We start from the raw sequence: 16105 nt of genomic DNA on the forward strand, positions 1-16105 counted from the left end.
AGAAGGGAATGGCTACCCACTCTAGTATTCTTGCCTGGGGAACTCCATGGACCGAGGAGCCTGGCGGGCTACAGTCCATAGGATTGCAAACAGTTGGTCATGACTGAGTGACTAACACCACTTTCTGTCAAGAGGAACCTAGGCAATCAATGCCATCCTACTTGCCTACGCCGTGTGTAGAGCTTTCATTGTTTTATTCTACTGTGGATGGGCCCATGGATGTAGAGAGACTTGGAGTTATATTTTACAGAAGAAACTGGAGTGGGTTTCTGAAGGCTTTATGAACAATCAGAGGCATAGCTACACAGGGCCCATTTCATGTCTGCTGTCAACACAGACCTAGCATCCTGGGATCTGTCTTGTGGTCCACTCTTACCCTGAGGCTGCTCTGAGCCCAAAGCAGAATGGTGTCCACAGCCCTCCTCAGCTTGGCATTCCCTGAGATCAGGATGGCTGCATGTCCCGAGGGACAGGCTGCCATTATCCCTACGCAGACCATCACCCCGGCCTTGTTGTGCCACAGCGTCAGCAACGGCATTGAGAATAAGGCGGCGCAGAGTGACAGCACATACAGGCAGAAGAAAGAGACGAGAGACCTGAGCGCCCGGGTGTGAGCCTCCAGGCTGGGGTCCCGAGAGCCTCTGGTTTTGGCCCTCATCATCCTCACGTGCCTCCCCAGGGAGAACACCAGCACCCCAGAGGAAACCAGGAAAAGCAAGAAAGAAGGGATGGACGCCAGGCCGCAGAAGAGGAAGGAATGAAAGAAGCTGAGCTTTGCAATGTTCAAATTGAGTTCAGTACTGTTATTCGTGAGTAGCCTAGTTACAGCTGAGAAATGAGATCCACTAAAAAAGTCCCATAAGCAGAGAAGAGTGCAGACACAGGAGAGAACCACAACACTCAGAAGCATCTGGGGGATCTTTCTGGAGATCCAGTTTGCCGCATGGAGCAGGAAGGCATGAGAGAAACGGACAATCTTGGAGCAGTAGAGGAGACTAAGGCATGTGGCCAACCAGAGGCCGGCTTGATTGACGATCATCCAGAGTATGATGATGGTCTGGTAGCTGAAGCTCAGCGGGTCTCTTAGCCGCTGGAAATGAGTAAGCTGGATGGCCTTCAGAAGGAGCAGCCCGTGCAGGACAAGCCGGGTGAGGCTGAGACTCATCAGGACGAGATCACAGTGGCTCAGTGGCTGCCTCCTCACCAGGTCCCGGAAATTCACCAAGAAAATGAAGGCATTGACCAGGATCCCTACTGCAAACTCCAGGACTGAAAAGAACAGAAATGCATTCCTGACTTCAGAGGACACAGATCCAATGTGAGTCAGAGTCACCATGATGCCGCTTCTGACTTGGCTAACCTAAGACTCATGTACCGTCCAGGAGAGAAAGTACGTTTGTGTGCTAAGTCAGGACCTTCCTTTACAAGGCATCAGCTCTTGGTCCAGATTTATCCCAAGGTGAGTGCATCAAAAGTTCAGACAGTCAATTTAGAGGGACAGTACTTCTTTAGAATATCCCTTGGATACACACAAATGCTCATCGTGAGAGCAGAAGAATGATGGGTTTGTCTCTTGGGTGATGCAGAAGCTTTGAATAAACTCAGGTATTCTGTAATAACAGCCTTCCCAGAGAGCCACGGCATGACATCAGGGATGCAAACAAGACAGGATCTTGACTTCCCAAACCCAGTTTTGCATGTCCACCTGGGTGCCCATGAGTGGAGAAGAGAGTAGAATTTGTTTATGGGTTTTCAGTAAACTGACAGCAGGCAAAGCATATATTCTCTGTGAACTGAGGCTTGAAACAGTGCCTCTTTCCATTTGCATGCCTTCCATCACCCTTCAGGGTGACTCTGATCACAGACTACACTTTTAATATGGACAAGTGCACGCATGGTTCCTCTGCCGTTTGACTAGTATGACTGCCATTGCCAGAGACTTCCTTCAGCCATCATCATTATGCCAGGTACCATGCTTGGCAAGAGGACCGTTAACATGAACAAGGCGGCATCTTACTATGAAGAGGGGGGAGGGGGGAATATCTGGCCTGGATCATTGCAGAAGTCTTGCAACTGCTCTCTCTGCTTCCTACCCCTACTCCCCACACCACACTTTCTACAAAGTGGCAATTGTGATCCTGTTAGCATGTAACTAAGATCACGTCATTGATCTGTTCAAACCTTTAGGGCCCCCATCTTCCTCATCATATCAGCTGAGTTTTCACAGTGACCTAGTGGTCCTGGGTAGATAATCAGGACCTCCTTCCCTTCTCTGATGTCCTCATCTGAAGGGTGTTGGGGTTGACAGTGTGGGCTCTGGAACCAAGCTCTTTCAGGTTAAGGCCTGGCTCTGCTTCGTCCTCTCTGTGCAAATGTGGCAAATGACCGAACCCTCTTCATTCATTTCATGTGAAACGGAGATGACAATCAAAATAGCACCTATCTCAGAGGGGTCACCTGAACTGATGCATGGGACATGACTGAGATTGTGGTTAATGGCAACCCACTCCAGTATTTTTGCCTGGAGAATCCCATGGACAGAGGAGCCTGGTGGGCTACAGTCCATGGGGTCACAAAGAGTCAGACACGACTGAGTGACTAACACTTGGCCCATGAAGTCCAGTCGATCAGTGCTAGTTATAGAACCATCATAGGATCCAGCAATTCCTCTTCTGAGTATATAGCCAAAGGAAATGAGAGAGGATATCAAAGACATATCCATGTTCATTGCGGCATTATCCACAAGAGCCAAGATATGGCAGCGACCCAAGTGTCCGATAATGGATGAATGGATGCAATGGCATCTTACTCAGGCATGAGAAAAGGAAATCCCGTGAGGTGGGGCAACATGGATGGACCTTGAGGACACTGTGCTAAGTGAAATACGCCAGGCGGAGAAGGACAAATAGTGCATGGTATCACTTCGACTGTATATGAGAAAAAGAGTTGAACTAATACAAACAGTAAAAAAGTGATTTCCAGTGGTTGGAGAAATAAGGAGAGGTTGGTGAAAAGGTACAAACTTAAAGCTAATGCAGGCCTGTGTGTGTGCATGCTATGTCACTTCAGTTGTGCCTGACTCTTCACAACCCCGTGGACCATAGCCCACCGTGTTCCTCCTGGGATTCTCCAGGCAAGAATACTGGAGTGGGTTGCTGTGCCCTCCTCCAGGGGATCTTCTAGACCCAGGGATCCAACCCACCCACGTCCCTTACATCTCGTGCTTTGGCAGGCAGGTTCTTTACCACTAGCGTCACCCGGGGAGCCCCCAACTTAAAGCTAGTAGATGAATAAAGTCTGAGAATCTGATGTGTGACATATCATATGTAATGCTGAACTGTATAAATGAAATCTGCTTAGAGAGTAAAACTTATATGTTCTCATCAAATACATATTTCACATGTAAGTGAAAACATGTAGCATTTGTCTTTCTCTGACTTATTTTTGCTAAGTGGAATACCCTCCAGGTCCATCTACATTATTGCATATGACAAAATTTTCATTCTTTTTTATGACTGAGTAGTATTTGTATATATACCACATCATCTTTATCCACTTATGTGTGATGTGCACTTAAGTTGCTTCTATATCTCGGCTATTGTAAGAAAGTATGTACATTTTTGAGAACAAAGTGAGCTTCCTGTTTGAACATCACTGAGCTGAGATTCCTCAGTCCCTGCAAACTTCTTCTCCCTCACGTAATTGGTTATCTAGATGCAAAGCAAAGGGGTGAAAGGGGAGACGTGACAGAGAACTAAGAACCATGAGATGTGGGGAAAGTGAGCCGAGGGCAACAGGGACTGTGAGGAAATGGCGGTTTACATGAGCATATCCCTCTGGGAGAAAGAGGATTTTAATTCAGAGAGGAAAGCACAGCTAAATGACTTGCGATAACAGGGTTAACTGAGAGAAGCAATGTAATGCTAGTGGGACAGACCACTGACAGGAAACGGATGGCTGGGGTGGTGGTGTTCTCAAGCAGGGCCATGGTGATGAAGGAGGACACGGCCACCAGAAAGTGCCCTGGTAGGAAGGAGGCCTGTTCTCTGACGGCTGGGAGGAGGCCAGCGGATGCCTTGTAGCAGGAGGTGAGGCTGGAGGGGCTGGGCTCCTCACCAAGCCGGGTTCCCTTCTCTTTTGTGTAGATTATACTATAAAGTGGTCCATGGATGGCTTCTCATCTGGCACCTGCCCCCATTCCTACCTGGGGACCGGCGAGTTTCTTACCCTGCGGGTAGGCAGTTCCGGAGCGTTGTTTGAGACCAGTGGGGAAGCCCAGGTAACTGGCTCTCAGGAAGCATGGTGCCTGAGGATGAGTTGATAATTGAACCAGATCACTGTCGTTTTTCCAAGTTAAGCCAGCTTGGTATCCAGAATCTTCCTGTCATTACTCAACAGCTGCCACTAGGTGGCACCAGACCACTGTGAGGTCTGGAATTCCTGGCCTCCTTATGATAACTCAGTTGGTAAAGAACCTGTTTACGTATATGTACCATAGCTTTCTTATCCATTCGTCTGCTGATGGGCATCTAGGTTGTTTCCATGTCCTGGCTATTATAAACAGTGCTGTGATGAACATTGGGGTGCACGTGTCTCTTTCAGTTCTGGTTTCCTCGGTGTGTATGCCCAGGAGCGGGATTGCTGGGTCATATGGCAGTTCTATTTCCAGTTTTTTAAGGAATCTCCACACTGTTCTATAGTGGCTGTACTAGTTTGCATTCCCACCAACAGTGTAAGAGGGTTCCCTTTTCTCCACACCCTCTCCAGCATTTATTGTTTGTAGACTTTTGGATAGCAGCCATTCTGACTGGCGTGTAATGGAACCTCATTGTGGTTTTGATTTGCATTTCTCTGATAATGAGTGATGTTGAGCATCTTTTCATGTGTTTGTTAGCCATCTGTATGTCTTCTTTGGAGAAATGTCTGTTTAGTTCTTTGTCCCATTTTTTGATTGGGTTATTTATTTTTCTGGAATTGAGCTGCAGAAGTGCTTGTATATTTTTGAGATTAATCCTTTGTCTGTTGCTTTGTTTGCTATTATTTTCTCCCATTTCTTCTGAAAGCTGTCTTTTCACCTTGCTTATAGTTTCCTTTGTTGTGTAAAAGCTTTTAAGTTTAATTAGGTCCTATTTGTTTATTCTTGCTTTTATTTCCAATATTCTGGGAGGTGGGTCATAGAGGATCCTGCTGTGATTTATGTCAGAGAGTGTTTTGCCTATGTTCTCCTCTAGGAGTTTTATAGTTTCTGGTCTTACATTGAGATCTTTAATCCATTTTGAGTTTATTTTTGTTATGGTGTTAGAAAGTGTTCTAGTTTCATTCTTTTACAAATGGTTGACCAGTTAAGAAAGCTGTGGTACATATACACAATGGAATACTACTCAGTCATTAAAAATAATACATTTGAATCAGCTCTAATGAGGTGGATGAAACTGGAGCCCATTATACAGAGTGAAGTAAGCCAGAAAGATAAACACCAATACAGTATACTAACACATATATATGGAATTTAGAAAGATGGTAATGATAACCCTATATGCAAGATAGAAAAAGAGACAAAGCTGTATAGAACAGACTTTTGGACTCTATGGGAGGAGGTGAGGGTGGGATGATCTGAGAGAACAGCATTGAAACATGTATATTATCAAGTGTGAAACAGATCGCCAGTCCAGGTTGGATGCATGAGACAAGTGCTCGGGGCTGGTGCACTGGGATGACCCAGAGGGATGGGATGGGGAGGGAGGTGGGAGGGGGGTTCAGGATGGGGAACACATGTAAATCCATGGCTGATTCATGTAAATGTATGGAAAAAAACACTACAATGTTGTAAAGTAATTGGCCTCCAACTAATAAAAATAAATTAAAAAAAAAAAAAAGAAAGAAACCGTTTGCAACGCTGGAGAACCTGGTTCGATTCCTGGATCGGGAAGATCCGCTGGAGAAGGGATGGACTACCCACTTCAGTATTCTTGGGCCTCCCTTGTGGCTTAGTTGGTAAAGAATCCGCCAGCAATTCAGGAGACCTGGGTTTGATCCCTGGGTTGGGAAGATCCCCTGGAGAAGGGAAAGTCTTACCCACTCCAGTATCCTGGCCTGGAGAATTCCATGGACTATACAGTCCATGGGGTCACAAAGAGTCAGACACAACTGAGCAACTTTCACTTCACTTCCCTTCCCATTGTGCAAGCTCACCCCAGCCGTTGATTTAACCTTGCAACCCTGTGACCTCGTATGTTACAGAATTGAAATCTTAAGACTTCATCATGTATCACTCTGTAGTAGGTTGAATTGTGAAGAGTGTGGTGATACTTCCATCTTATTGATGACAAAGTGGAGTTTCAGAAAGGTTAGTTAAGTAGCTGGGCCAAGGTAACTAAATTACTAAGTGACGAGTTGGGATGCTGATGCTTTAGATGGGATTTATCCAAGAGTCCTGGGAATTCCTATGTCCAGCTCTGGCAATCACTCCTATCACATGAGAGGAGCAGCAGGAAAATTGGATGTAAGGTGCATTACTTTATTAAAAGCTAGACCTGCGTCTAAGAGCTCCCAAGAAAGAGCTCTGATACTAGCTGGTTTGGAGCATGCAATAGACCTAGGCAGAGTCCGTGCATCTAACTTGCCATTCTGTTCAATAGCGGTTGTTGTTCAGTTGCTAAGTCGTATCCGACTCTGCGACCCCACGGACTGCAGCACACCAGGCTCCCCTGTCCATCACTATCTCCCAGAGTTTGCTCAAATGCATGTCCGTTGAGTCAGTAGTGGTAGTTCTTGCTAACTGCTTGCACACTATTAGTTCTTTCCTTTTCATTGCCGACGTATGATCAGGCATATCAATATTAACTAAAAATAAACTACGTTTACCATCTTTCTTTCAGGTTAGAGTGTCCCGTGAAACACAGGAAGAAGACATTGGGTGGGAAAATCCCCTAGAAAGCCCTTGTTTCCTTTTCTTCTGTCTGGGCCTGAACTTGGGTGTTCTGGTTGGAGCGCCAGCAGGAGGGAAAGGCCAAGAGAATCTCAACCCTGCAGTTTTACAAGTTCTTGAAACCCACCAGCAACTACTCTGCTCCAGAGGGAGCAGAGAAAGTGAGAAAGGTCATTGCTTTCTGTCTTTGAGTCACGATGCTTGGGCCTCTCTGACCGGAAGCTGAACGCAGTGGGTCACCGATGACTTGCCTGTGAGAAGGGCTCTGAGCCCATTTGCCCATCTGAGCACGCGAAGCCAGGAAGTGGACTGAGGGAAGGGCGGCTTGTCTAGCTAGCCTCTAGGTTCACTCATGAAGAGGCAGAAAACAGGAAGCAAGAGAGAAAACGAAACGGAGCCTCTGCTCCCTGCATATAAAGCAGCGGTTCCTAGTATTTTTGGCACCAGGGACTGGTTTCGTGGAAGATGGCTTTTCCATGGATGGGGTGGAGGGACAGTTTCCGGATGATCCAAGTGCATTACACTCATTGTGTTCTTTCATTGTGCTTCTTTCTCAAAGAAGCATTGTCAATCAATGCTGTCATTGATCTGACGGGGAGCCAGAGCTCAGGCGGTAATGAGAAGAATGGGGAGCAGCTGGACGTAAAGATGAAGCCTTGCCTGTCCACCTGCCGCTCACCTCCTGCTGGGCAGCCCAGTTCCTAGCGGGCCACTGATCCGTGGCCTGGGGGTTAGGGACCCCTGATTCAAAGCGTGTTCTGTCCACTTTGAACTGACAGAGGGAGGAGGGCAGAGAGGTAGCCGGGGAGACGAATTTAAAGATGGTCTCACTCAGCTCTTATTTCTGTTTCTCGATCTTTCAACGTTGCTCCTGCTACCAACTGATCCTGCTACAGATTCTCTGGGTGTTCCATTCAGAACAAGAACGTGAGTGGTCTGGTGCTCGCATAGCAGGCGGAGTCTGGAGATGCCAGTCAGCTGGAGGACTGGCTCTCCTGGGTTCGTGCCCAGCCCAGGTTCAAGCAGCACAGGGGCCAGCACAGAACCCAGGGTCATACTTAGGTCACTTTCCCCAGCAGGGACCTCAGGGTAGGGTTCCTCTAGAAGGTGCTCGGACCCCTCCTTGAGCTTTGCCTTGTCCACTAATGTGAATGATGCAAGAGGAGGTTCTAAGTAAACACTGGTAGAACTGTGAGACCTTGGCTGACCATCCATCCTGTTCTGTTTCGCTCTAGTGGAAATAGGAAGAGAACATGGAGCAGCAGTGTTCGAGCAGACACTGTGAGTGTTCACAGTCCAGCAGGGACGGGGGGACATGGTGTGACCCGGTGATTTCCAGAGAGCGGAACAGAGAGGGAGTTTGTGGGAGAGAGGAGGAGCCAGGGAAGAGGGTACCAGGGACAGCCAGAGCCTGAGCGTGGCTGAGAGACATTGTCGGTGCCTTGAAGACATTCCCTCCGGCATTCTCTTCACAGTTTCTCCTGGGTGGGGACCTGGGCGAAGCAGATTTACCAGGGGCTCATCACAGAGGGAAATTTCTGTAGGCTTAGTGTTCAGGGTCTAAAAAAATTCACCCATGCCATTATTTATATGGCCATATTTTTCATAATTCCGAAATATTGATTCTAGATTGCTGATTCTTCTCCAAGGACCTTTTAAAAACTTTTATTTATTTTTGGCTGTGCTGGGTCTTCGTTGCTGGGTGCAGGCTTTCTCTAGTTGTGACAAGTGGGGGCTACTCCCTAGTTGTGGCCTGTAGACTGTGGTGGCTTCTGTTATGCAGAGCACAGGTTCTAGAGCTTACAGGCTTCAAGTTGCAGCACATGGGCTCGGTAGTTGCAGCTTGGGGGCTCTAGAGAGCAGGCTCAGTAGTTAGGCACATGGGCTTTGTTGCCCTGAGGCATGTGGAATCTTCCCCAAACAGGAATTAAGCCCATGTCCCCTGCATTGGTAGATGGATTCTTAACTACTGGACCAGCAGGGAAATTCTCCAAGGACTTTTGACTAAAGTCAGTTTCCCGAGGTGTGTACCTCTCAGTGGATCACCACATAGCCCTAGGTTACATGTATCCTGAACTAAAAAAGACACTTCTATGGGGAGGCCAAATAATTCAGAGGCATCTTGTGAGGATTTGAAGGGCACACAATTGCAAGTGGTTGTAGAAGCCAACAAAGTACTGACAATATTCTCCTGGTAGATTGAACTGGTGTGGTTAGAGATTTTTGGTGAAGGTATTTACACTGGACAAAGGGAGACCAGTCTGAAAAGCAGGGCCAGCAGGACTTGTTGGATTGCTGGGTATAGAAACTCATAGAGCGTGGCTTCAGGAAAGGATGATGATGGTGATGGTGGTGATGGTGATGATGGTGTTGATGGTGATAATGGTGATGGTGATGGTGGTGATGATGGTGTTGGTGGTGATGGTGGGGGTATGATGATGGTGGTGTTAATGATGATGGTGATGGTGGCGGTGATGATGGTGGGGGTATGATGATGGTGGTGGTGATGGCGGTGGTGGTGATGGTGATGGCGGTGGTGGTGGTGGTGATGGTGATGATGGTATTGATGGTGATAATGGTGATGGTGATGGTGGTGTTGGTGGGGGTATGATGATGGTGGTGGTGGTGGTGGTGGTGATGGAGGTGATGGTTAGTAGTAGAAGCAGTGGTAGTAATATAGAAGTAGTATTTTGGTGAAGAAGCAGGAGAATCACATGAAATTCTGTTGTGCGTTGTTCTTCACAGAATAGGGAAAATACTGGCAGCTTGTCTCTACTTTTTCTTCTTTGGGGTTGAATAATCTCTTACTTCTGCAACTTTCTATGTGTCTATTCTATTCTCTTTTGGGCAAAACAGGTATTCTCAATAAAACTTTAATTTCTGCCTCTCAGTAACATGTGAGTATGATTCAGACTCTAGGTCTCAAATCCTAATTTCTGGGAGAGAGCGCCCCATAGGAAAATGTTGGATCATCTGTCCAGTGCTGGTCCAGTCAGCCGGGACCAGTGAGTCAGGGCTGTGTTGGGATCCCTTACAGGAGCTTGTCGGTGTGAGGAGGGACATGGAGGAAATGGTAGAAATCTCTAGGACAAGATTTGAACTGAAGAGACGTAGCTGTCTATGAGGGGAGGATGGTAGAATTTGATAACAGAAGGGATCTGAGGTTTCCTCTTTGGGACACGTGGTGGAGAGTGAACTTTGAATTTGTTGAATGAATGAACAAATATTTAATCTGAAAAAGCAATTTCTGGATTTACTGCCTTCAGACTCTGTGAACATTGGATTACTAGATTAAAAGTAAGTTAGCACAGGTTCAACCTGGGCCACTCTTTGAATGACCTTTAGCAAGTCATTTTCCTTAATTTGTTTCCTCATTATACATGGGGTTTAAAAATAATCCTGCCTTATCTCTCTGTGGTGATCGGAAAGATAATACAGATTAAAGTGCTCTGAAAACTGCAAGATGTTATTCAAATATAAAGTTTTATTATGAACATGTGAATACTAAGTAATATCCCTAATAACTCTCTCCTTGGACTCCTGCTGGTATTTGCACATGTTCCTGTCCATGGGGGTGAGAGGTAGAAGAGGATGAAAGGCCATGTAAAACTGCTGAATAATAGGTATTTCACAAGAGGAGGAAATGCTGTAATGCCCAGTTTGCTTTATTTTCACCTTCCTTTGAGCATTTCTGGGTGGGCAAATTACTTTTACTCTAAGCAACTTCTTCATTGCCAAATAGCCTCTGATGTGAAGAGCTTATTTTGGGAGCAAAAGAAGGATAACCAAGTTTGTTGCAATAAAAAGAGGCATGCAAGAATACTGGAGTGGGTAGCCATTCCCTTCTGCAGGGGATCTTCCTAATCCAGGGATCAAACCCACATCTCCTGCATTGCAGGTGGATTTTTTTTTACCATCTGAGCCACCAGGGAAGCCCTAAAAAGAGGTATGATTTATACAATTTTGTAGGCTATGGAGACTGTGAGAGATGCTTTGTGACATGAAGGTGTGGAGATGGCATGTGCTTGTGTAGGGGGGTGGGGGAGAGATGGGGGAAGAGGGAGCATTAAGGAACCCTGGAGGACACAGTCATGGGCTCAACTGGTGTCTCTCCCTTAGCCTGTGGTTCAGTGTGGGGGGCACTGATGCTCTGCACTTGTCTGTCGGTGGTCCATGGAGGGAAGAGACCACTTCCTCCAGCCCGCACTAGTGAGGCTGTTTCTGGGGGTGGATGAACTGAAGGGAGAGTTGTTAACAGAATTTAAGCTAATGGTTCCACTTGCTGGGTTTTCTTTGACTTTGAGAAAAGACAGTTGGGGAGGGACTGGGGAAACCGCGACCCTGGATATCAGGTTACCTACTATCTCAGCTTAGGCTCAAAGTAATATATGTCATGCCTATTATTACCTCCAATTCACAGAGAGGGCAATTGACCTTCAGAACATTGGAATGACTGCCCGAGGTCTGTGGCACATAGAAGAGAATCCAATAGTCAAACCGTGGCTTGTTTGATTCCAAACTGCGTGCTCTTTCTATGACACCAGCTGAAGACTTAACATGGAAACAGTGTCCAGAGATGGTTTAACTTGATTTCAGTGTTACATCCATCTGTTTCAAGTTAATTGGCTTATTTATGGATACTTTCAGGGTCATCTAACCCACCCACAGTCCACTGAAGGTAAAATCCAGATAGATGAGTATCTTAGTTTTTATCAGGATTTTATTCTGAGAAGGGAGACTCCTTGTCGTGTTCAATGCTTGGAAAACACACTGGGTGGTCATCTATCCCTTCTCTGCTCAGAGGTCAGTCCAGGTTCCTTGCTTGGGTCGGGCTTTGATGGAGACTCTGAGGGACCTCAGCCAGCAGGGACTTGAAGGGAGGTAGCTGTTCTCTGAGCATTTTGGGGTATGCTCACCTATAAAACAGAACACCCGTGTTGAATGTACTGTGACTTTAGCTGTTCAGAAATGGGGAACCGCCAATGTTAGGTTGAGCATTTAGAGAAAATGTCAGACCAAGTGGATTTTAAGCTTAGCTTTGCAAGAGGAGAGGGATTTTCCAGAAGACAGAGGACAAGAGGGTGTAGATCCAGCCCTGGAGGAGGGCTGCCCTCAGGCAATGATGCAGAAGCAGCCATGAGCTAAGTTTAATGGCGCCTAATGAAAAAATACTGGATTAGTGGAATCAAAGTGACGAAGAGGGCCTTAAAGAGAGAGAGAAGAGTTTGAGATTCATCCTGAAGAATAGACCATGCCTGTCTTTTTTGGACTCTGAAGTTTGGAAAAGGTTGCATGGTCTTCTTGCTCAAGATTGACTGTGATCCACCAGCTCTTTGGTCTTCTGGGAATGCCCATGGAGGATCTCATGGTAGCAGAGTTGCATACTTTTGGGCCACTCCAGTGGACATGCGGCTTACACAGGTCCCAGCGTTCCCTGTGAACATGACTTGTTCTGTTTAGAGGTGTGGGAAGAAGCAATATTCTCAGTAAAGACTCACAGAGACAGATAATCCTGCACATTGAATCCTAGGCAGAGAAATCCCAGACTCAGAAATCTATTTCATGTTAATGACAGCCTGGGCAGTGTCTTGTCTGCAGTGGGTCCCTATTGCTGGTGGGAGTCTCCTTGCTAACAGAATCTCCGTGACGCGGTGGCTCTAGTGTACTTTTACAATATCGTCCCCGACTTTCCCACAACTGTCTTCCCCTGTCTTTTTGCTAAAGTTTCTAAAGCAGGTCTCGTTCTTCTAAGCTCTGTGCCTTGTTGATTCCTTAGCCCCCAGTCTCCTTCCATCTCTCCTTCCCTCCCCACTCCCATCCATCTTGGCCTTTGGTTTCTTTCCTGTCCCTCCCGGCTGGGGTTGTTCTTTTCCCAGTGGCATTTTTCAGTGCTCTCTTGTCTTTTGTAGCAGAGCCATTTAACTTCTTACCTGCTCCTGGCTGTGAGGTTATGGAGGCATCACTCACATTCGTATTCCAGTGCAGGCTTGACGAGACGGCCTGCGTCTGCTCACTGGTTTGACTTCCTGTTGGTTACACAACCTGTGGGCAGTTGCTCTTTGTGCCTCAGGTTTCCCCACTTTAAAACTGGGTAATAGGCCCTTCCTAGGTGGTTCAGTGGTTAAGAGTCTGCGCTTCCACTGCAGGGGGCGTGGGCTTGATTCCTGGTTGGGGAACCAAGATCCTGTATACTGTGTGGCTTGGCCAAAAAAAAAAAAAGATAAAATAAAACTGGGGTGATAACAGCCACTGCCTCATAGTGAAGTTATGAGGAGAAATTGAAATCTTGCCTGTGAATCATTTAGTGTAATGTATGGGTCATAATAAATGTTCCCAAAATGTTGTTGTCATTACTATTCTGATAGAGCCTCAGTTATAACACACATATAATAACTACGTGTGATTGCAGCCATGAAATTAAAAGATGTTTGCTCCTTGGAAGGAAAGCTATGACAAACGTAAACAGTGTATTAAAAGGCAGAGACATCACTGTGTGGACAAAGGTCCATGTAGTCAAACCATGATTTTTCCAGTAGTCATGTATGGATGTGAGAGTTGAACCATAAAGAAGGCTGAACACTGAAGAACTGATGCCTTCAAATTGAGGTGCTGAAGACTCTTGAGAGTCCCTTAGACAGCAAAGAGATCAAACCAGTCAATCCTAAAGGAAATCAACCCTGAATATTCATTGGAAGGACTGAAGCTGAAGCTCCAACATTTCAGCCACCTGATGCCTAGGGCTGACTCATTGGAAAAGACCCTATGCTGGGAAAGATTGAGGGCGGGAGAAGGGGGCAACAGAGGATGAGATGGTTGGATAGAATTACCAACTCAATGAACATGAGTTTGCACAAATTCTGAGACAGTGAAGGACAGGGAAGCCTGGTGTGCTGTAGTCCATGGGGTCGCAAAGAGTTGGCCACGACTTAGCAACTGAACAAAAACTTCAATCAAAATCCTGAAACCAGAGCCTATTGTACAGAGTGAAGTAAGTCAGGAAGAAAAACACCAATACAGTATATTAACTCATATATATAGAATTTAGAAAGATGGTAATGATGATCCTATATGCGAGACAGCAAAAGAGACACAGATGTAAAGAACAGACTTTTGGACTCTGTGGGAGAAGGCGAGGGTGGGATGATTTGAGAGAATAGCACTGAAACGTGTATATTAGCATATGTGAAAGAGATCGCCAGTCCAGGTTCGATGAATGAGACAGGATGCTCAGGGTCAGTGCACTGGGATGACCCTGCAGGATGGGATGGGGAAGGAGGTAGGAGGGGGGTTCAGGATGGGGGACACATGTATGTCCATGGCTGATTCATGTAAATGTATGGTAAAAACCACTACAATATTGTAAAGTAATTAGCCTCCAATTACAATAAATAAATAAATAAGAATCCTGATTGAGGAGAGAAGGAGATATTGGCATATTTGAAGGCACATGCATTTGGGAGTCCAGGTTCTGGGCTCTGGTCACAGCTGTGACAGATGCATAGTGATCATAATAATTGTACCTGACACCGCTGATTGCATAACACCAAGTCTTTTACTTATGTTACAGGGTTTAATCTTTATTATTTGATTGGGTGTGGGTGTGTGCATGCTCCGTGTGTCTGATTCTTTGTGACCCCATGGGCTGTAGCCTGCCAGGCTCCTCTGTCCATGGAATTTTCCAGGCAAGAATGACCAGAGTGGGTTGCCATTTCCTCCTCCAGGGGATCTTCCGGACCCCAGGATCGAACCCTCATCTCTTATGTCTCCTGCATTGGCAGGCGGATTCTTTACCACTAGTGCCACTTTTATCTTCATTTAGGTTAAGGAAACTGAGGTTTACTTGGCTGTACTTTCCCAGCCAGTAAACACACCTGGGCTTTGAATTCAGATCAGTCTCCTCACTTGTAAAATGAGGGAGCTCTGTGTGATGATATCTAACGTTCTTTAGAGTTAATACTAAACAGACCACGTGGGCTCTGATGCAGAGTTGACAAGCATCCAGCTGGCAGTTCAGACCCTTGCTGCTCTTGGGCCTTTGTGAATACCGATGAGATAATGTCAGCAAAAGACTGCAGTACCCAGCAGGCCTCCATGCACCTTAGTTTTCCTTTCCTTCCTCTTCTAGTTCTAATTTCTTTAACTGTGTGGTGCCAAACAAACACAGTAGATGGGGGATTTCCAGTATCTGGTCTGCAGGTTTTACTGGCTCCCATCATTTCCACTGGTTGATGAAATGAGAAAAATGACAAGAGAGTAAACTTTAAAATGATAAATTCATTCCATTTTTAATAGTCTGTGTTCACAATGAAATAATGATAATAGATATTGACTTTTGTCTAGTTTTTCTAGGTGATACACAGTTTATAAATTTAGGTCCCTTCGCCTGAATTTTTCCTGAATTTTCTCTTATCCGGAAAAGCAAATGACCAGGTATTAATCATAGTTGAGCTGAGTTTTTAAAATGGCCTGTCATTAAAAAAAAAAAAAAAGGTTAAAAAATTTTTCCATTAGGTCACAGATTGAGACTTTTATAAATTTGAAATAAAAATAAATGGCCAGGAGAATTAAATTAAAAACCATATATATATATATATATACACAAACACAAGCTCCATTTTTTATTATTAGGTTTAGGAGACAGAAATTTCTCTGACAAGTGGTAATAAAAGTTTGTAAATACCTATCCTCAGTTTTAATACTTATTTCCCTGGGGCTGGCAATAACGGGTTCATGGATCACTGGCATCACTGGGGCTTCTCTGGTGGCTCAGACGGTAAAGAATCTACCTGAAATACAGGAGATCCGAGTCTGATCCCTGCGTCAAGAAGATCCCCTTTGGCTACCCACTCCAGTATTCTTGCCTGGAAAATTACATGGGCAAAGGAGCCTAGCAGGCTCCATGGGGTCGCAAAGAGTTGGACACGACTGAGTGACTGATACTTTCACTTCACTTTATTGGAGTAAAGTTGATTTACACTGTTGTTGTGTTAGTTTCTGCTGTAGAACAAAGTGAATCAGTTATACATATATCCACCCTTTTTTAGATTCTATTCCCATATAAGTCATTACAAGCTATTGAGTAGAGTTCCCTCTGCTATACAGTAAGCCCTTATTAGTTACTAATTTCACGTATGGTAGTGTGTGTATGTCAGCCCCAATCTGCCTATTTATGAGCCT

The 16105-nt window shown here is 45.6% G+C and overlaps 2 protein-coding genes across 4 annotated transcripts in view; one reads left to right on the forward strand and one right to left on the reverse strand.

The window, feature by feature from the left end:
- Nucleotides 1-328: 328 nt before the first annotated feature.
- TAS2R38 (taste 2 receptor member 38) lies at nucleotides 329-1336 on the reverse strand. Its single transcript, XM_043872796.1, has one exon. The coding sequence runs from the start codon at nucleotides 1334-1336 to the stop codon at nucleotides 329-331; it is 1008 nt and encodes a 335-aa protein (XP_043728731.1).
- Nucleotides 1337-8179: 6843 nt separating this feature from the next.
- The window catches only part of MGAM (maltase-glucoamylase), a 198121-nt gene continuing 190195 nt past the window's right edge, over nucleotides 8180-16105 (forward strand). Inside the window, exon 1 of one of the 3 annotated variants that reach the window (XM_043873136.1) lies at nucleotides 8180-8209. The gene's annotated coding sequence lies outside the window, so the exon portion shown is untranslated. Of the gene's footprint in view, nucleotides 8210-10612; nucleotides 10875-16105 lie in introns of those variants that run through there. The other 2 variants (XM_043873137.1, XM_043873135.1) reach the window with 2 other exon arrangements.

This window comes from Cervus elaphus, chromosome 18, assembly GCF_910594005.1.
Source record: "Cervus elaphus chromosome 18, mCerEla1.1, whole genome shotgun sequence".
NCBI lineage: Eukaryota > Metazoa > Chordata > Mammalia > Artiodactyla > Cervidae > Cervus > Cervus elaphus.

Excerpts from the sequence above, each read along its gene's own strand:
- TAS2R38 (XM_043872796.1), bottom strand. The coding sequence starts at position 1,336 with ATGGTGACTCTGACTCACATTGGATCTGTGTCCTCTGAAGTCAGGAAT.